The 22507-nt window shown below is 60.1% G+C and overlaps 2 protein-coding genes and 1 long non-coding RNA gene across 5 annotated transcripts in view; 1 reads left to right on the forward strand and 2 right to left on the reverse strand.

Annotated features, from left to right (window-relative positions):
- Window positions 1-2361: 2361 nt before the first annotated feature.
- CDK9 (cyclin dependent kinase 9) lies at window positions 2362-6785 on the reverse strand. The gene is made up of 7 exons (XM_084898050.1): window positions 6126-6785; window positions 5585-5666; window positions 4760-4850; window positions 4271-4437; window positions 3997-4168; window positions 3691-3839; window positions 2362-3249 (listed from the first exon to the last, which is right to left on the reverse strand). Exons 1-7 carry the CDS (start codon window positions 6215-6217, stop codon window positions 2884-2886), a joined length of 1119 nt encoding a protein of 372 aa, XP_084754176.1. The 5' UTR covers window positions 6218-6785; the 3' UTR covers window positions 2362-2883.
- Window positions 6786-13016: 6231 nt separating this feature from the next.
- The window catches only part of SH2D3C (SH2 domain containing 3C), a 29054-nt gene continuing 19563 nt past the window's right edge, over window positions 13017-22507 (forward strand). The window contains exons 1-2 of one of the 2 annotated variants that reach the window (XM_084898340.1): window positions 13017-13166; window positions 15350-16094. In XM_084898340.1, coding sequence (XP_084754466.1) covers window positions 13070-13166; window positions 15350-16094 — 842 coding nt within the window. In that variant the 5' untranslated portion in view covers window positions 13017-13069. Of the gene's footprint in view, window positions 13167-15349; window positions 16095-16871; window positions 16981-22507 lie in introns of those variants that run through there. The other variant, XM_084898341.1, reaches the window with a different exon arrangement.
- LOC311629888 overlaps window positions 21271-22507 on the reverse strand; it is a 9889-nt gene continuing 8652 nt past the window's right edge. For both annotated transcript variants that reach the window (XR_014796283.1, XR_014796284.1), the window contains exon 3: window positions 21271-21342. This is a non-coding gene — a long non-coding RNA (uncharacterized lncRNA). The remainder of the gene's footprint in view (window positions 21343-22507) is intronic.

The raw sequence follows: 22507 nt of genomic DNA on the forward strand, positions 1-22507 counted from the left end.
GCGATGGCAGGCACACCAGGGCTGGAGGCTGAAGCAGACGGACCCAGGCTGCCACTAGTCCTGACCTCCTCTCTGGGGTGTCCTATGGGGAAGTGGAGTGTGGGGGGAGCTTGGAGCCAGAAGCTCCAGGGCTTGGGGCCTGCTTTGGTTGTTTTAAAATATGGTTGAAGTGCATGAATAAAAACACTAATTCAGGGAATATGAGAAAGCACAGGGGGAAAGAGCCACAGGAGAAAAAAAAACCATGGGTAGTTTTCGTGATTTTCCTGTAAAATGAGCTCCGGCGGCGCATTTCCCACCGCGGCCTTTGGAGCCACTTCCCGGCAGAGCCTACACCTGGGCCTCCTTCCTCCTCGCCCCGCAGTCCCTCCTGGGCCTGCCCTGTCCGGGCTGCACAGATCCCGCCGGCGGTAGAGCTGCCCTCCCCCGCTGAACGGGGGTTCGGACATACACTGAAGTTAAACTCTGCTCCTATCTGAGCTGACGGAGGTTTACGCCTTCCGCATGCAGCTGCCCTGCAGGGTGGGTGCACTGGGCAGAGGCAGCAGGGACAGGTTAGTGGCCACAGGGCCCTTCTATGGGACAAGAATCCACAGCCGCCTTCTCTGCCGGGCTTGGGCTCTCTTAGCCTACGGAGACTCGCTGGTTCCTAATCCCCCTCCACAGAGGGGCTTCCGCTTCCTGTCCTGCTCCCTCCACCCGATGGCTCTCGCCGCAGGTAAGCCCATCAGTCAGCGCTCCCTCTCTTCTGGACCATCAGGTTCTGTGGAAACGATCACTCCCTGTCCCCAAGACGCTCTCTGTCACTTCTTACTTCATCCGTTGCCCTCAATCCCCGGACAACGTCTAACGTTGGGCCACGTCTCGCCTCCTCCAGCGGGGACTCACGAGCAAACAGACTGAACAACTGCTCCTAAGACATTCCTCTAAGTGGCATCGCTGGGCCCAAGAATATGGACCTTTGATAGGAACCTGATCCTTCAGAGGAGAAACCCTGCGAACTTTCCCCAATAGTCACGTCATTTAGAGCCTAGCGACCTTGTGGCCGCCGCTGAGGCCCTCGCTGGTTGTGTCCTGATTGCTGGTTGTATAGTATCCTCCCAAAATTCGTGTCCAACCGGAACCTCAGGAAGTGACCTTGTTTGAAAGTCTTCAGAGACAGAATTGGTTAAGATGAGGTCATACTGGGTCATGGTGAGTCCTTGTGAGAGAGAGCACAGAGGGTAAGACCCCCACGTGAACACAGGAGAGGGATGTCTACAAGCCAAGGGCACCCAGGAGGCAGGGAGCGGGGTGTTCTCCCTCAGAGCATAACCACAGCCACAGCGACTCCAGACTTCTGGCCTCCAGATCCTACAGAATGGAGGTTATTGTAAGCCACCTGTCAGTGGCAACTGGGTATGGCAGCCTCAAGAAACTAATCATGCCCTAGCCGGGTTTGCTCAGTGGACAGAGCATCGGCCCGTGGACTGAAGGATCCCAGGTTTGATTCTGACCAAGTGCACATGCCTGAGTTGCCGGCTCCATCCCCAGCGGGGGTTATGCAGGAGGCATGGATCAATGACTCTCATCATTGATGTTTCTGTCTATCCTTCTCCCTTCCTCTCTGAAACAATAAAAATAAAAAATAAAAGAAACTAACGCACTAGTCAAGAACTTTTTACTTTCACTGGTATGAAGCTGTGAGCTGGGCCAATTTTCACAAGAGCAGTTCCACCTGGGCCCTTCACGAGGCGCCCCCCCCACCCGGGTAATACAGAATTCCCCTCAAACACACCTGCCCCAACTTGACTCAGGACGTGCTGCTCCTCCAAGGGTCCCAGCTTCGAGCCCCCAAGATCCAACCTCCACCTTATCCAAGCTCCTGCCCCTTCCTCAAGCCCCCCCAGACTCCCAAGAGCCGGAAGGAACTTTGCAAGCTCCAGGTCTAACTGTTAGCATCCCATCCATAGGGCTTTTTGCACTCGCTCCTCGCCCGTGCCCATGGGTCAAGTTTGAACACACCTGTCTGTCAGCCATAATGGACTGTGCCCAGCTGATCTGCCCACACAGCTCACCACAGACCTTCTCCAGTCCCCTCACCAAGGAGACCTATCTCACCTGTCTTCCCTCTGACAGAGGGAGAGGAGCCGGGAGCTTCATGGCGCATGCCCTTTGGGAAACGAGATGGCAAGTCCGGAAGGGACCAGATGGGGAAAAAGGACAGAAGTCCTGTACCATTATGTCAGGGGACATGGACTGGGACAAAGATGAGTTAAGATCTGACAAATCAAATTCCAACAGTGAGGCCCAACCTGTTGGCCGCAGGGTAAGAGCTGGGAGCCTGAACACAGAACAAAGCATACAGCCACTTAGTGAAAAAAGAAGAAAAAAAAAAAGTCAACTTTAATTGTAACTGGTCAAACTGTGTCCAGGAATGTCTTTAAACAACCTAATAAAACAAACATGATAAAATCCTCCTACTGAAGAAACCACGCTTCTGCCAGCCCCAGCGCCTCCGAGGCTCAGGCCCAGGGCAGCCCGGATCCAGGCCGGTAGGCCCCCATGCAAGTTTCTTAGGCGACAGAAACCGGGGGTGGGCGAGGCCCCGCTCCTCCTGCCATCGTGCTGGGAACCTAGAAAGTCAGTCCCCGGTGGGGTGCACCTCTCCGCACACCCATCCCTGTCCCAAGGTAAGTGGAGACGCTCCTGAGGCCTCAGTGCCCTCCTGGACATTGAGCCAAAGCTTTACTCCAGTCCACTCGGATGGCACTCCCAGTGCCCAGATGGGAATAAGACAAAACAGGCACTGGAGAAAACCTCCAACGCCCCATCGACTCCAAGCCCGAGTCACAGCTGGAGAGAAAGACGGCGAGAGCCCACGGAAAGCACTGGCGCGGCTGCTCAGAAGACACGCTCGAACTCCGTCTGGTTGGTGTTGGTGGGGTTGCGGCTCTGGTTGGTGGAAGGCTGGGTGATCTGGCTGCCCTTCCGGCGTGGTGGCGCCAGGTACTCGAACATGGAGGTCAGGTGGGTGGACAGCATGCCCTTGAGGTCCGAGGGCATGGGGTCGGACCAGAAGAAGTCGTGGTTGAGGGCGTCGTCGCTGTCGATGCGCTGCGCAGGGTCCAGCACCAGCAACTTGTCGATGAGGTCCAGGGCGTAGGGGTCGCGCACATAGGCCTTCAGCCTGTCCTTCACCTTCCGCTTCTGGCCCTTCACTAGCTCCAGTTTCTCAAACAGCTCGTACTTGTCCACGTTGGGCCACACCTGGGGGAGGCACGGAAGAGATGACGTTAGTTCCGGAGCCGAGTGGCTGGTCCACTGGTCAAGCACCTGCAGGGATAAAGCTTCCCTGACCAGATGCTTCCACACCACCCGAGGTGTCTACGGTCAAAGCAGCAGTGACCGCGTGTTTGGCACCGAGTGCCAGGCCCTTTTACGTAAATCGCCTGGAGCACGTGTGCCACAGCGGACATGGGCAGTTGTTTCACGAAAGAGAAACTCAAGACAGGTGAGAAGTCCACATGCCTCGCCCCGAGCCACAGAGCTGGAGACGGAGCGTCAGCCTGTGCGGCTCTCAGGCAGGCCTGACCCTCCACCTGCCACCCCTCCAGAGAGGAGCTTTCCTGTTCCACTCCCCGCTCCTCCCCTGCGAGGGCGATTCTGGTCTCTGCATCCTGCAGGGCCCGGGGCAGCCTGGCCACGCACCTCGGGGGTGATGGAGCCGCAGAGCTGGCTGATGAGGGCGAGCTGGTGCTGCTCCGTGTTGCCCTGCATGATGGGGCTGCGGGTCCACATCTCCGCCATGATGCACCCGGCACCCCACAGGTCAATGGGGGGGCCGTAGTCCCGCTCCCCTGGGAAGAAGAGCGCACCAGGAGGGCCCCTTGAGCCCGAGGGCCTCCTGAGACGCGAGGCCTCAGGGCCGGCGGCTCAAGAAGCCCTGGCAATGGGGGGGCCGGGGCCAGGCTAAGTGCCTAGCCCCCGCCCCGCTGCCCCCTCGGGGGTCCTCACCGAGCAACAGCTCCGGGGGCCGGTACCAGAGTGTCACCACACGGTTGGTATAGCGGTTGGGCTGGCTGTTCTTGGCCAGACTGAAGGCCCTGGCCAGCCCGAAGTCTGCCAGTTTCAGGACCCCGTCTCGGGTGATGAGCACGTTGGCCGCCTTCATGTCCCTGTGCAGGATCTGCAGGAAGGGCGAGAGGGCTGAGTCAGGTTCCCAGGGGTCCTTTAGCCACACCCACCCAGCAGTGGGGGCAAAGGTCAGCCTGGCCTCGGTCCTCCCCACCTTGTTCCTGTGGATGTAGTAGAGGCCATTGAGCAGCATCTGCATGACCTTCTTGATCTCGGACAGGGTGAACTTGACTAGCACGTTGCTCAGCAGCCCAGCAAGGTCATGCTCGCAGAAGTCGAACACCAGGTATATACTGCCTTTGCAGCGGTTATAGGGGGAAGCTGAGACACAAAGAATGGGAAGGAGGGAAGCGGGTGAGAAGAAAGTAAAGAATCCCATATGCAACTCATTTTCCCACAACCGGCTCCTAAACCCCTCCAGCCCATGGGCACCCGGCACCGTCTGCGTGCTCCTTCGCGTAAAGCGTGCCCTGCTGCCTCCTCCGGGCGGGCTGTGGCGGCCCCGGGGAGCACCGGAGAAAGCAGCCATGGCAGGTCTGCCTGGGCTGAGAAGTACGTCTAGTTCCAACTTCGCAAGCAAAGCCTTAAGTGATAAGCCTCATTGTCTTCATCTGAAAATGGCAACAAGAGCCAAGCAACTTACCTTTGGTTCGACAGATCTCAATCAGGTTGACCACATTCTCGTGTTTGAGGAGCTGGAGGATCTTGATTTCCCGCAAGGCTGTGATGGGGAACTGTGTGGGAGAAAGACAAACAGGGCTCAGAGGGAGGGAGCGCACCGCGGACCCAGGAACTGGCTCAGTCTGCGCGAAGGGGCACAGGCTGGGAGACAGAGGAAAATCCTGGGCTCTGAAATCAGCTATCTCAGGGGCCCTATCTGAAAACGGGTGTAAAGTAGTATGTACTCCTCAAGGAGTTGGTTTGAGACAGTGAATCGAAAGTGACACTTAATCACGTCACTATTAGTAACTAAATGCCCCACTGCTTCTGTAACCTCTACATTTTAGCTCTGTGCATGTTTAACTCGGGCATGAACAAAAACAAAGAGTTATTAAGAAATGTCTGCTAAGAACTAGGTCCCTGGAAACTGGACCAGGGCGGAGTGGGGAGAGGGACCTGCTCCTTTTCAGCTGAGCATTAGACACTCTTTTAAATCCACTGCATGCATTTCTCATGTTATACTACACAAAATTAAACGCTAAAGAAAAAAGGTTTAAAGACTTCCTAATTTCATAAACCGCCCTGCACTCAGGGCAAGCATGAGCTCCCCGTCCTGGCCCTAACCATATTTGCCTAAGAATGAAAATTTCAAATACTTTAATGCATTTGAACTAGAAAATTTAATGTAGAAGTCAAGTTGCCTGCACTATGGAAATTCCCGCAGGACTGTTAGGTCTCCACGTGAGAATCCTAGAAGCACTTGAGGTGGAAACTCAAGTCGGCTGCCTGCCACTTGGCCCATACTCACCCCCTCCTTCTCATTCTCCATCAGGACTTTCTTCAGAGCCACCTTTTGGCCGGTCAAGCGATGCTTTGCCTTAAACACCTCCCTGCAGGTGGAGAGGGGGATGCAAAGCCCATCATGCCATGCTCGCAGGGCCCGCCCCTCCCCCACCAGGAGAGGAAGGCAGGAGAAAAGGGTCTCACGGGCGGGGCGGGGCCTGGAATCGAGGGCACTTGGCTACCCACCACCAGCTCTCTGCGGTCCCTCTCCGAGCCCTACTTCCTCCCCTCAGTCTCTTCTCACCCAGGCCGTTCTCCGGGAGATTCTGCTCCCCTCACAAGCTCCCCTCTGCAACCCCTCCCCATTTCCCATCGCGGGCCTCAGGCTCCTCCCCGCCAGCCAACTCCGTCGGGCCCAGGCGGGATGGGGCGCAGCCTAGCAAGACCAGGAGACAAGTCTAGAACTAGGAGGCCTCCTGACCACCTCGGGCCGGCACCGTGCATCCCGTCGGAGGCCCCGAGGAGTGCAGGCCCAAGGCACCCAGCCCCTCCGGGCCCAACCTTACCCAAAAGTGCCTTGGCCGATCTTAGTGAGCTTCTCGTATTTGGTCACCTCATCACAAAAGGGGCACTCCACTGAGTCGTATTGCTTTGCCATGGCCGCCTCCAATGCGCCACCGCCGCCGCCAGCCGCCGCAGCCGCGCCGCTCCCGCACCGGGTCCCGCCGCCGTGCTCCAGGCCCCTCCGCGGCCGCGCCACTTCCGCCTCCACGGCCACTTCCGGCCTCGCGGCGCCGACCCCGCCTCTTCCGTTCGTCGGCCGCCGCCAGGCCCCCTGGGACTTGTAGTTCCCGGGAGGCCAGGAGGCACCGGAGCTGCAGAGGCGCCTCCGCCGCCACCGCTGCCCCCGCCTCCGCCGCCGCCACTGCTGGTGGCGACCCCGATCGGGGGCGCGGGGAGCCGAGGCGCCGGGGCTGGGGCTCGGGGCGGTGCGTCCCGCTGCATGGGCCTGGGCCGCCGCTGCTGCCGAAGCCGCTGCCGCTCTGGCGCCCGATCCCGGGCCAGCCGCAGTGCCCTGCTCCTCCTCCTCCGACGGCGCCGCCTCCGCGGGCTGCGCGGGCGGCGAGCGGGGGGGCGGCCCCCAAGCCGAGGCCCGGGGGCTCCCTGGCCGGGCTCGGGCCCGGGGCGGCCGGGAGAGGGGGCGAGACGGGAAGAGCCGACGAGGAGGCGGCCCCAGAGCCCGGGAGGGGGCGCGTTATAAAGGGGGAGGCGCCCAGCCCTCTCCCTCCCTTCCCCCTCCACCCGCCCCTCCCTCCCGCCCTGCGCGGCCGCACCTGCCGCCGTCGCCCGCCCGCGGCCCTCGGCGCGTCACCGCCCGCGGCCCCTCCTCCGCCTTCGGAGGTGGGGCCCACAGTCGACACCTGGCTGCGGGGCGCCTCGGCGCGTGCCTCAGTTACCGCCACACTCCAGCTGCCGCGGGGAGCCCCTTCCTCCCGGCTCGGAGTGCCCGCCACCCCAACCCCCACACACACACTGGTGAAGGCGGGAGGTAGCCTGGGAGCGGCCTCAGGTCCTGGGAGGGAGAGAATGGCCCCGCCGCCGCTCCCCGGGCCTTTGCCACCGTTGACATGGCAACCGATGGCCGCCAGGGGGCGCGGCGACACTGGAAGGGGCCAGCCAGCAAATCTGACCCCCTGTTCTCTGGAGACAGAGATGGAAACCACAGGGCCCTCCGCACCGAACTGCGCTGGAGCCGGTCCAGCCCTGGGGCCGTAATCACAAACAGCTAGCATTCACTCCGCAGCCCTGTGTTGCACAAGTGCTAGGCGTTCCCGCTGAAATCCCCACAAACAGCCTCCTATCACAAACCCATTTTACAGAAGAGGCCACTGAGGTTCAGGGGTGAGGTGACTTGTCCAACCAAGTGCACAGAGCAACAGCTGGGACTCACCCTGGTCTGTGTGAAGAGGATTCCCCTGGGCCAGGCTGTTCAGTCTGGCCAGGAAGGCAGCAATGGTGTCTGTGGGAGGCCTCCTGCCCTCATGCCAGACACCAAGCCACCATTGACCCAGGGCCTCCCCGGGACCCTGTGCCCCCTCAGCATCTTTCTGATATTTCCCTGGCTCCAGGGCCTCGTGAGTCTTCCTCCAGCTCTAGTTACTCTACCACCAGCCCAGCAAAGCTGTTCGGTACCTCCTCTCCAGGCCCTGTCCACGGAGGGCTAGTTCTGGCCTCCCGGTTGGCCTCTCCGCCATTCCCCCTCACAGCACCCACCAGATCACTCGGAGGCGAGTCTGCACGCACGTCCCTCCACTGTCTTCAGGGAAAGCCCGTTTGCGACACTGGCGGCTCGTTCCAGCTCCCCGCCTGGGCCGTGGCCACACAACCTCCTGTTTCCTAACTTCCCAGCCCTCCCTGCCTTCAGCGCCGCGCTCCCCCGGTTGCTCCCCAGACCCTCTGGCCTGCAGGAAACCCTCCAGGCCCTGAAGCAGCCGCCCAGGAGGAGGCAGGAGTGGGTCTGGTGACCCTGGGGTTCCAAGAGACTCTGTTCTGGGGCCAGGGCGGGGGGGGGGGGGGGGGGGGGGCTTCCAGGGAGGGCCTTGAGGGTGGGGTGAGGGCCAGGGAGCCCTCTCCTGAGGGTAGTGTGGAGCCAGCTGTCGAGTGACATAGGGTGTGGCCTGGGGACAGCCTCAGGGGCACACCCTTAGAAAGCAGACCCGTGCTAGATTAGGGGTGGCGAGGGCAAGAGGGGAGAAAATAATTGTAGTAATTATAATTTTTAAAAATATATTTTATTGATTTTTTTTTTTTTTTACAGAGAGGGATAGAGAGTTAGAAACATCGATGAGAGAGAATCATTGATCAGCTGCCTCCTGCACACCCCCTACCGGGGATGTGCCCGCAACCAAGATAGATGCCTTTAACCGGAATTGAACCCGGGACCCTTCAGTCCGCAGACCGACGCTCCATCCACTGAGCCAAACCGGTTTTGTCTATAATTTATTGAGGGAACATAAGTGATCCGAGCCGTACACTTAGCAATTTATGAGAATCACCTCCATTCTCACCCAGGAAGGAAGCGGGCACTTTTATCACTTCCATTGTACACGCGAGGACGCGGACGCTCAGAGGTGCCATCCCCTGGCCAGGGCCAAGCAGCGGCCTGGGGCCACACTGAACCAGGTCAGTCTGGCACAAACCCCAAGCACGCACCCATGCCAGGCCCCTGCCCGTGTGGCTGGGGGTGGAGCTAGGGCACAGTCACGGCCCAGCACCAGGAGGGGGGCCCTGGATGCTGATGGGTGTTGGAGGGATAGTAGCAGCCGGGTCTGCCATGGTTTGGGTGGCTTTCACCGCAGGCTCTGAGGCCAGGCCCCTGCCTGCTTCCCACCAGCCCTCCCTAAGTCACATCCTGTGGGCAGAAGCCTCAGCGAAAGTTCCGGTGGTGTCATCACCCCACCCCGCCGCCTCAGCCTGAACCCCAACATTGCCAGTCACTTCCCTTCGGGGCCTGTGCCCCAGGCTGTCCCGGGGAAGGAGGGTGGCAGGAGGGGTCAGAGGCCCTTCAGAGGCGGGGACTCCAGACCACTCCGAGGAAGAGAGAAGTGAGCTTTTATCTGAAGAGGATTTTTCACTGACTGTTGGTTTGAGGGAAGCGTTTTCTGCTTCCATGGATCCGCTAAGCCAGTGGGACAGGCACGGGGCCAGCATTCAGTGAACGTTTGCTGACTGACCAGGCTCTGAGAGAGCCTCTGGTCTGGCTGCCATTTTACAATTAGGGAAACTGAGGCACGGGATAGGAAAGGGAGCTACTGGCCAGCTGTTAGACCCTGGCCTGGACCCTCTGTTTCTCCCCATGACCAGGGACAGTGTGTGTGGGGGGGTGGGGGTGTATGGAGGGAAGGGGGAGACTGGCTCATGGAATGGGCTGCTTTTGGCTGCTGGTATGTCCGGGAGATGAGGGGTCTCCGGAGAGAGGGGCACAGGACCGAGAACGGCTGTGTGGTATCCACAGCCCTAAACCACCCGGACATTCTGCCCCACGAGGCGGGTCCTGACTGGCCCTGGCCCTGTGCGGATATGGGTTGTACCCCCAGAACTTTACAGCACCCCTCTTAGGAAGTTCCTATTTTGGGCCCCAGTTACAGAAGAGGAGACTGAGGCTCAGAGCAGTGATGTGGCCTGACCAAGCCCACACAGCCGGGAGCTGGGATTCCAAGCCAGGTCCTCTCACAGGCTGGGGTGATTTACCATCACCCTCCACTGCCCCCCCAAACCAGACGCCAGGGGCCAGCCGGGACAGGAATCTGCGGAGACCTGCAGCAGGCACCGAGCCGGTGCATGCATAAGACCAGTTCCTCTGGGGGGCCCGAGGTCTGTCCGGAGCACGCGGATACTGACACAAGTCAGCTGAAACCCGTTTGGCTCAGTGGATAGAGCGACGGTCTGAAGAATGAAAGGTCCCAGGTTCGATTCTGGTCAAGGGCATGTACCTTGGTTGCGGGCACATCCCCAGTGGCGGGGGTGCAGGAGGCAACTGGTCGATGTTTCTCTCTCATCAATGTTTCTAGCTCTCTATCCCTCTCTCCCTTCCTCTCTGTAAAAAATCAATAAAAAAAATTTTTTAAAAGACACAAGTCATACGATGACACTCAGTATATGTTTTACTTCATTGCCACATGCGAGAGGTGTTCTATCTGTCCCGTTTCAGTGATGGGGATAATGATGCTCAGAGGGGACTGACACACCCCAGGTCATGTGGGTGCGGTCTGAACTCAGGTTTGCTTGGGTCACATGCCTTTGACTGTGAAGTTGAAGGCCTAACAGGACATGGCCAAACTGCAGGCAGCTGAGTCCCAGCCCGGGAGAGGCGGGAGGGGACGGCCATCGGAGCAGGCTCCCGGGGCCCGGAGGCTCCATCTAGACCTGCAGGACTCAACGGGAGCCGCGTGCTGGTGTGGTCCGGCCGAGGCCGCAGGGCGGGGAGCACGGTGTCTGGAGTGTGTCTGGCCTCCACACAGGCTGAGGAGGGCCTGCGGGACAGCCACCCGCCGGCAGGTCCCCAGCCGCACTCCCAACGGCCACTCGAGGCAGCACAAAGGGGGCTCTGAGCTCAGCCCGGCCGCCACACTGAGCCCATTCATCCTCCCGGGGATGTTGCAATTGCCCTGGCGCCAGGCCCCCAGCACTGACAAGGCAACCCCACCCCCAACACAGCCTCGAGGGGGCCGGACCCCGGGGTCTCACACCGTGTGCCTGAGGCTGGGGTTTCCCGGCCTGACCCATTCCCGGCCCGCAGCACCAACTGCCGGGGTGTGCTGAAGCTGCAGCGTGCTGGCCTGGGCTTTCACCCAACCACCCCAGGCCGTCGGAGCCGTGAGATCTATTTCACAGATAGGGAAACTGAGTCCCAGAGCGGTCAGGTCCGCTCACACAGGAAGGATCACACAGTAAGAGTGAGCCTGGCCGGGAAGCCAGCACTGGCTGATGCCACGGTCTCAGCAGGGAGTCCGAGTCCCTGGGATGCCTCCTGGGAGAGAAGCTAAGGACCCTCAGCCAGGCCACAGGCCCCTCTCCCAACCCAGAAATGGGAGGGGCACCAGCCTGGGAGCGAGGGCGCCTGCATGTCTGTCTAGTCTCTGCTCTTCTTTAGCCTCGCTTTTCTCATCTGTGAAATGGGACAGTACCAGGATATGCCTCACAGTGGAAGCTTCTAGCTCCATGCCTGGCTGGCGTGTTGGCCCCGTGGGCTGTGTTTCTTTTCTCACAGCCCTAGTGTAGCCCCAGAGGCCTGGATAACAATGCCACGCCACTGTGGGTTGCACCTGTGGGCTGCCTGCTTATCCTGCATTTGTGCCCATTCTAGAGATCAGGCGACTGAGGCTTCAGAGCAAGCATGTCAAACTCGCAGCCCAAACAAGGAATATTTCTGTGGCCAGCCAATATGATGGTATGTAAGAAACGTTTTAATAAAAATGTCATAACTTGATTTTTACAATATCCTGTTATACATAATTATTAATAATGAACTACAATGTTTGCTGACTGGTTACTATAATCATGCTGCATTCATCTCCCTTATATGCCTTATACACAGGTGCACCATTTCTCTCCACTAATACCAGCAACGAATATTCTAGCAGCCGATGGCCACGTCATTAGTCTTGTACTGACTGGTTTCATGTGTGCAACAGGAAATGTTTCGCTTTTGGAGAACAAGAAAAATAGCTTTATTTGCATTGCATGACGCTTATTAATCTGTGCAGTTATTTAGTGTCTGGTAAGTTAATGTTCAAGAAAAAACATTAATTTTTATTAAAATGTTCTATTATGTTACCTTAATGATGACTCCTTTATTTCAGCCCTTTGTATTCAGCATGTCTCTATCGAACTAAACCCACGTTTCTATGAAAATGGAAGCTTTTGTTTGTTTGTTTTTTGCGGCCCACATACACCTAAACCTTATTCATTTGGGCCGTGTTAGCCTGTGAGTTTGACATGTTTGCTTCAGAGGCTCCGGTAACGTGTGTGTGGCCCACAGAAGTAGGCCTTGAAGCCCGTGGTCTGTGCCCCCCCCCCATCCTCATCACCTGTTGAGGGGGTTTCATTTCCTCATCTCTGTCTCGCCTGTGAGAGCTCACACACACACACACACACACACACGCACACACATATAAACACACACACACAAACACACGCACACACACAAACACACGCACACACGCATGCGCACACACACACACACACACACACACACACACGGGTTGTGCGGTGGAAAGCTCCAGGCTGTGGGCTAAGGGACTCGAAAGGGCAAGTTGTAACCCAGTTTGTGCCACCAACACACTGGACAGCCTGGGGCGACCCCTCTGCCTGCCTGTGCCTCGGTTTCCCCACTTCTGTACCATCATTGGGGTGCACCGAATGACCACTGCACCCCTGGTGGCTTGAACAGGCGTGAGCATGCCTTGCTGGGCACCAGTGTAGCGCCAGGCTCTGCACCAAGCTGGACTCTGAGGTGGGCATCGCAAGCACCTTCTCACAGGGAGGAAACGGCTCCGGGAGGTGAGCGCCTCAGCCCGATCACACCGGGACACAGAGGCCGGCCAGGGCTTGCACTAGCTCTGCTGCCAGTCCACCCCCAGGCGGCTCAGAATAAACTGCCCTCCGCGCAGGCCTGACTCCCTGCACCCTCCCGGCCCAGAGACCAGACCCCTGACAGCTGTTGGCAGGTCCCCAGCGGTCCCCAGCCCAGCGGGCTCGGTTCCCAGAGCCAGTGGTTTGCTCCCCAGACCTCCCGGTCCCACGGGCTTGTGTTCTGCCCCCCCGCCCCCCCTCCAGCTGAGGACAAGGCGGAGGCCCACGGGGGCTGGTCTCAGGGAGGCCCCAGCCCCCGCCCCCTGCGGAGAGGGCAGGGAGGGTAGGGCTGTGGGAGTTTCACTGGTTTAAAAATACACAGAGGAAGCGGGTGAGAGGGTGAGAAAGGGGAAGGGGAGGTGAGGAGGCAGCATCGATGTCCAGAGGCTCGAGCAGCCTCCTGCCCGCAGGCCAGCAGCCCTGCCCGGCTGACAGGATGACGGAGAAGCCCAAGAAGGCGAGCAGAAAGTTCAGTGAGTGCCGCCCTGCCTCCCGCCGCCCGCCCTCCATCTCAGCCTCTCTCTGCATCTGCTCTCCGCGGCTCCGTCTCCTTCCTGTTTCTCTTTCGGTCCATGTCTGTCTCTCTGGAGGTCTCTGCTTCTGGGTTCCCAGGTCCCCATCTCTCCATCACTCTGGGCCAGGGTCTCTCTCTCTCTCTCTCTCTCTCTCTGGCCGGCGTGGCTCTCCATCTCTGTGCTTCTGTGTGCCTGTCTCTCCCTACCCTGACTCAGTCTCTCCTCTCATCTCCGCTACACACTCCATCTCTACACCTGGTCCTCATGGGGTCTCAGCTGGGAAGTACTGGGATAGGGCAGGCGTGTTCGTGTGCGTGTGCGTGTGCGTGTGTGTGTGTGTGTGTGTGTGTGCATGCCACGGGATGCTGTCCCATGTCCCCACGGGCAGGGACCCTGGGACCCAGAGCAACTCAAGGAAGGGCCACACCCACCCATGGCTGCCTCCCCCAGTCAGCCCCTTCCTGGACCCAGCAGGCTTCTGCCTGCCCCGGGCCCTGGTGTCTTTGACCTGACAGCCAGTGTGTGTGTGTGTGTGTGTGTGTGTGTGTGTGTGTGTGTGAGTCCAGGGCAAGGCTTATGGCTGCATTCCACAATGAAGAGACGAGACCCAGAGAGTTGCCTGAGATCCTGTGGGGCTGTAGACCGGGGCTCAGTCTCATGTCCCCGGACGGGGCCTCAGTTTCCCTCCTTGCCCCACTGCTGTTCCCTCCAGATTCCTGTGCCCAGGAGACAAGTCAGCGGGGTGAGAAGGAGGCCTCCCTCTGCTGGTGGCTCAGTCCTGCCCCGGGCAGAGCTCTCTGAGGGCAGAGCGCTAGTGTTTTCTGAGTCTGTCAGGGGCAGAGGCTGATACCAGTGAGGGGCGGGGAGGGCTGGAAGAAAGCCCCGAAGCACTGGCCTTCGTTCGGGCTCAGCCTTGCTGTGTGACCTCTCTGGGCCTCAGTTTCCTCTCTCGTCAAACAGAGGCATCGTATCTAAATGGCAGGGTGCTTGTGAGGACCAAGGAGGCGGAGGGTGCCGAGGAAGTGGGAGATGCCAGAATTTTCCCCTTTGTGTTTAACGGGGGGTCAGATGGTGGCCGCTGCGAGAAGGGGCAGCCCCAGCGCTGGGGACAGGAAGGAGGAGTCCACCCCCCACCCCTGCAGAAACGAGGAGATGGTATCACCCGAGCAGCACTGAGCACAGCGGCCTGGGTTAGACCGGGCTCAGCTGACAGGAAGCAGAGAACCACAGGGCCTGGGACCCTCAGGCTGTTGACAATCCCTTTCTCGCTTCTCCCTCACCCCAGGTGCTTACACACCCACCCCCTCCATGCAACACACACGTGCACACGCCCACACACATGCAACTTCACCTGCAGGATGTGCAACTAGTGGGGTGGGGGTTCATTTCACGTCTCTGAACCTCAGTGTCCTCATCTGGAAAACGGGGGGTTCAGCTGTGCTGTGGGGTTGTGCTGAGAACTCAGTGAGGAGATGCGTGCTGCAAGTTTGACACGTGCAGAGCATCATAGCGATCAGCAGCATCGTCACCATCATGACCTGCACCTCCATCACTTCTTTCCCCCTTCATTACTTTTTAAAAATATATATATTTTATTGATTTTTTTACAGAGAGGAAGAGAGAGGGATAGAGAGGTAGAAACATCAATGAGAGAGACACATCAACCAGCTGCCTCCTGCACACCCCTACTGGGGATGTGCCCGCAACCAAGGTACATGCCCTTGACCGAATGGAACCCGGGACCCTTCAGTCTGCAGGCCAACGCTCTATCCACTGAGCCACACCGGCTACGGCTCCATTACTTCTTTCCCCCCTTCATTACTTCTTGAGGACATTTGTGTGCCCGGCACCACGGTAAGCATGTCATTTACATGCTTTCCTTCCATCCTCCCACTGACTGTAAGAGGTGGGTGTCATACTCTCCGTTTTACTCATGTGGAGAATGGAGCTCAGAGGGGTCAAGTGCCTTGAGGAAGGCTGCACAGCAGGGGTGGGGAAGAGCAGGGATTCCAGCCCCGGGCTGAGTGGCTGCCTGCCCTCCTGGAACCCTCAGGGTCAACAGCACGCACCTCGCACCTCGTATCTGTTATTATTGCCGCTGCCATTGCATTCACTCCTTTCCCCTCTCTCCCCCCTGCCAGAGTTCTTCAAGTTCAAGGGCTTTGGGAGTCTCTCCAACCTCCCCCGGGCCTTCACCCTGAGACGGTCCTTGGCTCCCGCCACTATCCGGCCGAACCTAACGCCTGAAATCTTCGAGGCCACGCAGGACGACATGGTGACGGTCCCCAAGAGCCCCCCGGCGTACGCCCGGTCCAGCGACATGTACAGCCACATGGGCACCATGCCCCGGCCCAGCTTCAAGAAGTCTCAGAACCGAAAGGCCGCCCGGGAGACCCGGGAGGCGGGCCCTGAGCCCCACCCGGTGCCCCGAGGCCTGCCTGAGCCCCCAGGCCTGCCTGACCCCCCAGGCCTGCCTGACCCCCCAGGACTGCCTGAGCCCCCAGGCCTGCCTGACCCCCCAGGCCTGCCTGAGCCCCCAGGCCTGCCTGACCCCCCAGGCCTGCCTGACCCTCCAGGCCTGCCTGACCCCCCAGGCCTGCCTGACCCCCCAGGCCTGCCTGACCCTCCAGGCCTGCCTGACCCCCCAGGCCTGCCTGACCCCCCAGGCCTGCCTGAGCCCCCAGGACTGCCTGACCCCCCAGGCCTGCCTGAGCCCCCAGCCATGGAGGCAGCCGAAGAGAAGGCGGGGGAGACCGCAGCCCCCCCGGAGGACACAGAGGTGAAACCCAGCCCTTCAGCAGTGGAGGCCAGCCCTGTGAGAGAGCCTGAGGACCCCGGGGCAGACACAGAAGAGGAGACAGACCCCAGGAATGCACCCCCAGACAGGTAGGTGCCACCAGGGGAAGGTGAGGGCGGGACCTGCAGGGATGGGTTTCCCGTCTCCTGCTCTTAGATCCTGGAGAGGAACACCCCCCCACACACACACACACACATCTAAGTAAACCGCCTTAACCAAGCGCCCACTACAAACCAGGCACTGTGCTTAGCCCCCCACTCTCAATTACTTTTCAAGGAAAAAACAAAACAAAACTGGGGGGAGAGAATAGGTTCTGTCCATTTGAGGAAACGGATTCAGAGAGGGCGGGTCTGCTCCCCTCAGGTAGCACATCTAACCAAGGACAGAGTCAGGATTTGAACTAAGACCCGCCTGACGCCGACCTTGTAAGGCTGTGGTGACAATTCAAGAATAATATACTTATAAAATCCTAGCACAGTGCCTGGCACCCCACAAACAATAAACGGGAATGCTTACATTTATGATGAATAAAAGGAATGCTTTCCACCATCCCTGGCTGCCCCACGACCCACCCAGGGTGCGCTGCCGTTCCCTCCTGAATTCAGCCTCATTGGGCCGTGGAGGAGCAGGGATTGCATGTAGGGGAGGGACTGGACGGGGAGGGGGCGTGTCAGGGGCGTGGCTTTCCCAGCCCCGGACGCTGACAGGCGTGGGGAGGGGGCGGGGCGAGGCCGGAGGCGGAGGGGCGTGGCCTGGTGGGCGTGTCCTCCCCGCCGGCGGAGCGGCGCCGGCAGAGGGCGGGGGGGTGGTGGGGCGTGGTTTGAGCCTCAGGCCCCGCCCCCGAAGCCTTGCTCTGGCTCCGGAGCTGGGTGGCCTGAGAGAGGAGGGAGCCCTTGGGCTGAGGAGGTCCTCAGGCTGCAAAGGGGGAGCCATGACTGCCGTGGGCCGGAGGTGCCCCCCGCTAGGACCCAGAGGGTGAGTGACCAGCGGGCCGCGGGGAGGGCTGGCGGGACCGTGGTGGTCTGAGGGGGGGACATCCGTGCCCCTGGCACAACTGGCAAACCGGTGCTGGCGTAGCATCAGGGACTTCTGCTGTGACTCTGTCCTGTTCTGTCTCGAAACAAGTTGGGCATTTATTCCTCAGAACAGCGCGGGGAGAGACACACTACATAGTTCCCAAATTACAGATGAGGGAAGAGAGGTGTGCTGGGCCCGGTTTGACACAGTAGTGAAGCCAGAACCAGGGTCTAACTCCGCCTTCCTGCCTGTGCCCTTAGGGTTGGGCAGCCCATTCCCCTCCAGCAGGGCCAGGGCCTCGGAGAAGGATGCTCTGGAGAAGCCTTGGGAATGCCAAGTCTGGGACCCGGCCCTCCTCCCCTGTGGCAGGAGCCTGGGGGTCCTGGCCGTGCCTCTGGCATCAAGCATGGCCTAAGCTGTCAGAGAAACAGACTCTTTTCCCCTTGCCCCCTCGGCCTCTAATCGTCTGGAGTGTCCAGGGGGCCGAGGGGTGGGTTTGCAGGTCAGGTTGAGCCCTCCTGTGTCCCGGGACCCAGTGTCCCACGCTGCCTCTCAGCCAAGGAGGAGGCCAGGAACTGCTGGGCACGTTCAGGAGCCCCGAAGCCCAGGCCCGGGTGCCCGCGGAGTCAGGAGCACCGCTCAGCCCGTGTGACCTCAGGCTCGCCCTGCCTGCTCTGGGCCTCAGTCTCCCCAGAAGCCCAGATGGGCCTGGGATGGTGTCTGAGGATCCAGCCAACTTGGGGAGGAAGGCATTTGAGAACGGTCACTGAGCAAGACTGGGGTCTCATTCCCATAGGAGGTCTCGTTCCCATAGGGGGCCCCATGGGGGGGTCCCGAACTGGATCCCAAGGGGTGTTTGCAGGGGTCGCCCAGAGAGCGGCCTAATTGGCTGACCCTCCCCCACCCGGGGGAGCAGGCGCACCTGGAGCAGAGGAAGGAAGGAAGGGGAAGAGGTGAGGCTGCAGGGGTTTCCTGGTGCCAGTTCCCTGTGAGATCATGGGATGAGGAGGAAGGAGGGAGGGGCCGACACGCAGGGTAAGAAGAGCCTTAGGGGAGTGTCAGCCCAGTCTGCCAGCCCAGCGCCCTCTGCAGGGAGAGAGCCCGGCCAGAGACCGCCGACACCCAAGGCCCAGAGAGGGGAGGGAGAGCCACACCCACACCCACCCCCACAGCCACCCCCATCCCCATCCCCACACCCCCACCCACACCCACACCCACACAGGGATCATCAGGCCGGGACACCAGCAGAGGTGAGGGAGATCTGGCTCATAGCTGGCCAGGCCCTGTCCGGAGTTCCCAATGGGCACTGTCTGCCACATGGGCCGCGCATGCGTGTGTGTGTGTGTGTGTGTGTGTGTGTGTGTGAGGTGGTGGTGGGGGGCTCCTATTTGCCACATTTTATCAGTGAGGGGACTGAGGCTCAGAGAGGGGAAGGGGTTTTCCTGGGACCGCAGAGATGAAGTGTCAGAGCCTAGATGTGACCCCAAACCCAAGCTCCTAACCACGAGGCCCCGTCTGACCGCCTGCGAGTAAAAAGCTCCAGCGCTGTTTCTACCATTATTTCAAACGGCTTCCCATCACCCCCGGGAGAGACCTCGGGAGCCCCGTCTGCAGACGAAGACGCTGAGTTTTGTAAGGTCACAACTCGCCTGAGATCACACAGCGAGTGGAGTTGGAGTCTTCGTAGTTTGACTCTTTGCTGAGATGTCACTGTGGCCCAGCACCATTCCGGTCCTGGGGAGGCAGCGGTGGGCTGGTCTCCCGAGCCCGTCCCCGGTGGGGGAGACAGGAGGAACGGGAAAGCGAGGTATACCGTCCAGGGGAAAGGCGTTAGGAAGGAAGGTTTACCAATAAGGGACTCGGTCTTGGGGGAGCGGCCGGCGGTGGCAATCTCGGAAGGTTAGCCGGGAAAACCTTCTCTGAGAAAATGACGCTCAGACAAAGAGGATGAGGTACGGCCCTCCTGCTCTCTGGGGGAGAGTGTCTGGGCCGAGGGGAGGCAAGGACAGAGGGCCCCAGGTGGGGTCCTGTTGACATATTTGAGAACAAGGCGGTGGGTGGGGAGGTTGGGGAGAGGAGGTAGGAGACAGGCTGGAGAGGAAACGGGTGCCGGGACCCTCAGGCCTGCCAGGCCCCGCAGGCCCTGCTGTGGCTGTGCGGCCATTGCCGGCCCGGAGCGCAGGAGGCGCCGCTGGGACTTGGGGTGACCGGGCCTCTCCTCTGAGGGATCTGAGTGCAGTTCTGCTCACTGCAAAGGTCCCGCCCAACTGTCCTCTCTCCCCACAGAGACCCGGCCCTCCACCCCCATCCCTAGGGCTGTTCCGAAGGAAACTGAGGCCAAAACCAGTTTGGCTCAGTGGATAGAGCATCGGCCTGTGGACTGGAGGGTCCCAGGTTCGATTCCAGTCAAGGGCATGTACATTGGTTGCGGGCACATCCGCAGTGGGGGGTCTGCAGGAGGCAGCTGGTCGATGTTTCTCTCTCATCGATGTTTCTAAGTATCCTTCTCCCTTCCTCTCTGTAAAAAATCAATAAAATATATTTTTAAAAAAAGAAGGAAACAGACTCGGAGGAGGTGGTACCCCCTGGGGGAGCCGGGGCTGCACCCCAGCCCGATGCCAGGCACTGAGAGCGGGCCAGCTCCCCCCTTTCCTCCCGGAATGTTGACTCTGGTCCAGGATTCCCAGTGCTCCCCGGAGTCCCACGACCCTCTCGGCCCTGCGGGTGACGTCAGCTGCTGGGCATCTGGTAGTGATTACCCACCGGGGGGGGGGGAGGGGGCTGGGGGCCCGGCCGCTCAGGCTCCTCGGCTCGGGCGGCTGGTCCTTGTCTTACGAAGGGGCCAGCTGCTCCCGGCTCTCATTTCCTGTGGAGACTTTCTCACAGTCCCCGAGACCCCCGGACGCCTCGGCTGTGGGAACGGCTCCCCCGCCCCCACCGAGGCACGTCCCCCGGAGCCCTCAGGGGACCCCGCCTGCAGAGGCGCCACCTATGACGGGGTGAGGGCTGGGAGGACAGGGGTGGGATGCATCAGCAGCTCAGAGTCCCACTGACTGACATCCTATCTTTTTGTTTGTTTAAATATATTTTATTGATTTTTTTCAGAGAGGAAGGGAGAGGGATAGAGAGTTAGAAACATCGATGAGAGAATCATCCACCAGCTGCCTCCTGCACACCCCTCACTGGGGATGTGCCTGCAACCAAGGTACATGCCCTTGACCGGAATGGAACCCGGGACCCTTCAGTCTGCAGGCCGACGCTCTATCCTGACATCGGCTCTGGCTCCGCTTTGGATGGATGTTTTCTCTGCCGTCCCCTCCCCAGCTTCTCCCCTTCCTCCAGGACCAGCCTCCGCTTTCTGGGGAGACCGCCTCATCGGGGGGACAAAGCAGAGCGGACCCCGACCTGGTCTGCTCAGTGGTGCGTCCTGGGTCAAGTCCCAAGCTCCCTCTCCTCCCCAGAACACGGGCTTCCGGACCCGGGCCTTCGGGCCGCAGCCAGCCACCCTCCCTTAGCTCTGCTCCGCAGCTTCTGACTCAGAGCTCAGCGTCCTGGCTCTGCCCTCTGACAAGGCTACCGCCCTCTCTGCCTCCTGCGGGGAGCTCACCGGCCGGAAGCCGGAGTGCAGAATGGTGGAGAGGACAGGCTTGTCTCCGGGGCAGCGGGGGCCCGTCTTAGAGCTGGTGGGCAGGGCGGGTGCTAAGGCCAAGAGTCTTCCTGGCAGGAGATGCCACAGGCCCGGTGGCCGGGTGTCCCCGGAGAGCCGGGCTTTCTGCCCCAGACCCCCTGCCCGGGGCCTTTAAGCATGAGGAGCACAGAGCAGTGCTGCTTCTCGGCCAGGGCTGAGTGAGGTCAAGGTGAAGGCAGGAAAGAATCTTTCCGCCCCAGGGCAGGATGGGAGAGCTCCGGGGAGCGGGGCTGGGGCAGAGAGAGGAGCCGCGGGCTCAGGAACCTCGTACCCTTCCCTCTCTCTGGTCTGCTGGGAAGACGGGTGTAATGAGTCACTCTCAGGGTGAGGACGTTGACCCTCAGAGAGGGGAAGGCCCAGGGCAAGCCAAGAGCAGGAGGCAGCGGCGGGGGAAGTGTCCACTCAGGGCGTCTGAGCAGGCCTCGGGGCCCCAGGGACAAGCTGGGGGCAGACAGAGGGCAGCGGGCAGAGGGCGAAGCTGCCTGTGGGGAGGGGGGCCCGGGTGGGGCAGGATGGCAGCCCCTCCTCTGCCTCGGGGAGGGGGGGCACAGAGGTGGGGTGGGGGTGGGGGTGGGATGTGCCCTTTCCTTGGGCCAGGATGGCGGTCCTGAAGGTGCCGCCCAGACTTAAACCTGCACCAGGGGAATGAAAGGTAATTGGCTTTAATTACCGCTCATTAATCCAATTAACTAAGTTAATATATGCACAGAGCGGTATCAGTTTATCAGAACAAATCAGTTAATATGGGCAATTAAAGGGGTTGGTTATTTAAATAATGAATGCCGCTGATGAATGGGACTGATTCGGCTCAGTTGTCACTATTATTTATTAATTGGTTTCACCACTAATATTAGTGGGGATGTGCCTTTTAGATCCGTAAAAGACGGAACGAGCTAATTAATTAATGGAGCTGAGTGTTCAGAAGTGAAAGCTTTGATTCCTGGTTTGCTCGTTACAACTGGAGGGAGAATGTTCTAGAAATCTCCCAGCGAAACTGCGATCTGAAGTCTGCGTAGGAGTTCCCCTGACCCTGGGGCAAAGAGGAGGCTCTGAGCAGAGGGTGCCTGCCGCTGCCGAGGGCAGGTCTCCGTCCCTGCCCTGGGGAGCGGAGGCACAGTGAGAAGAGACAGCGCCTGAGGCAGGCCCACAGCCGTCAGACGTGCTCCTCCCGGCGGGGAGGCGGGCGCCTGGAGAGGGACACATTCGTAGGTGGCCAGGGGGACCTCGCCGAGAAGGGCATTTTAGTAAAGGCCTGCGGGTGGGCGGGAGCTCGGTGGATGTCAGGGGGAAAGTATTCCAGCAGAGGGACAGCAAGTGCAAAGGCCTGCGGGTGTGTGTGTGTGTGTGTGTGTGTGTGTGTGTGTGACACACAGCAAGAAGCCCAGCATGGCCCGAGCAGGCGGTCAGCAGGGCGGTCAGCAGGGGTGGGAGAGGCGGTGGGCGGTGGACATGCCATGAGAACCCTGGCTCTTCCTCTCAGTGAAGCTGGGGCCCCGCCTGGGGCCGGAGCAGAGAAAAGCCAGGATCTGAGTGTTATGTTAACGGAAGGCAGGGGCTGCTGGGTGAGAAGGAGCCGCGGGCACAGGCGGAGGCTGGGAGGAGGGGGTGGCCTCCGTCTGAACACATGGCGGCTGTGGGTGGGAGCAGACATGGCCACCTTCTGTCTGGGAAATCCTGGGGTGCTGTAGAGCGGCGGGGACAGGGGCCGACTGCTGCCCAGGCCCTTAGCTTCCCGTGCCTCTGCCCTGAGCACCCCCATTGCCCTGGCACCCCATCCCAGCTGATCCCTCCATTCAG

The sequence above is a fragment of the Pipistrellus hanaki genome, assembly GCF_964339955.1.
Source record: "Pipistrellus hanaki genome assembly, chromosome: 11".
NCBI classification, from domain to species: Eukaryota; Metazoa; Chordata; class Mammalia; order Chiroptera; family Vespertilionidae; genus Pipistrellus; species Pipistrellus hanaki.

Bases quoted from the DNA above. Each gene is read 5' to 3' on its own strand.
- CDK9 (XM_084898050.1), bottom strand. From the start codon at position 6,217: ATGGCAAAGCAATACGACTCAGTGGAGTGCCCCTTTTGTGATGAGGTG. The intron at 5,667-6,125 runs GTAAGGTTGGGC...CTCCACCTGCAG, and splicing joins ATCGGCCAAGGCACTTTTGG to GGAGGTGTTTAAGGCAAAGC. The intron at 4,438-4,759 runs GTAAGTTGCTTG...TTTGTGTCTCAG, and splicing joins TGAGATCTGTCGAACCAAAG to CTTCCCCCTATAACCGCTGC.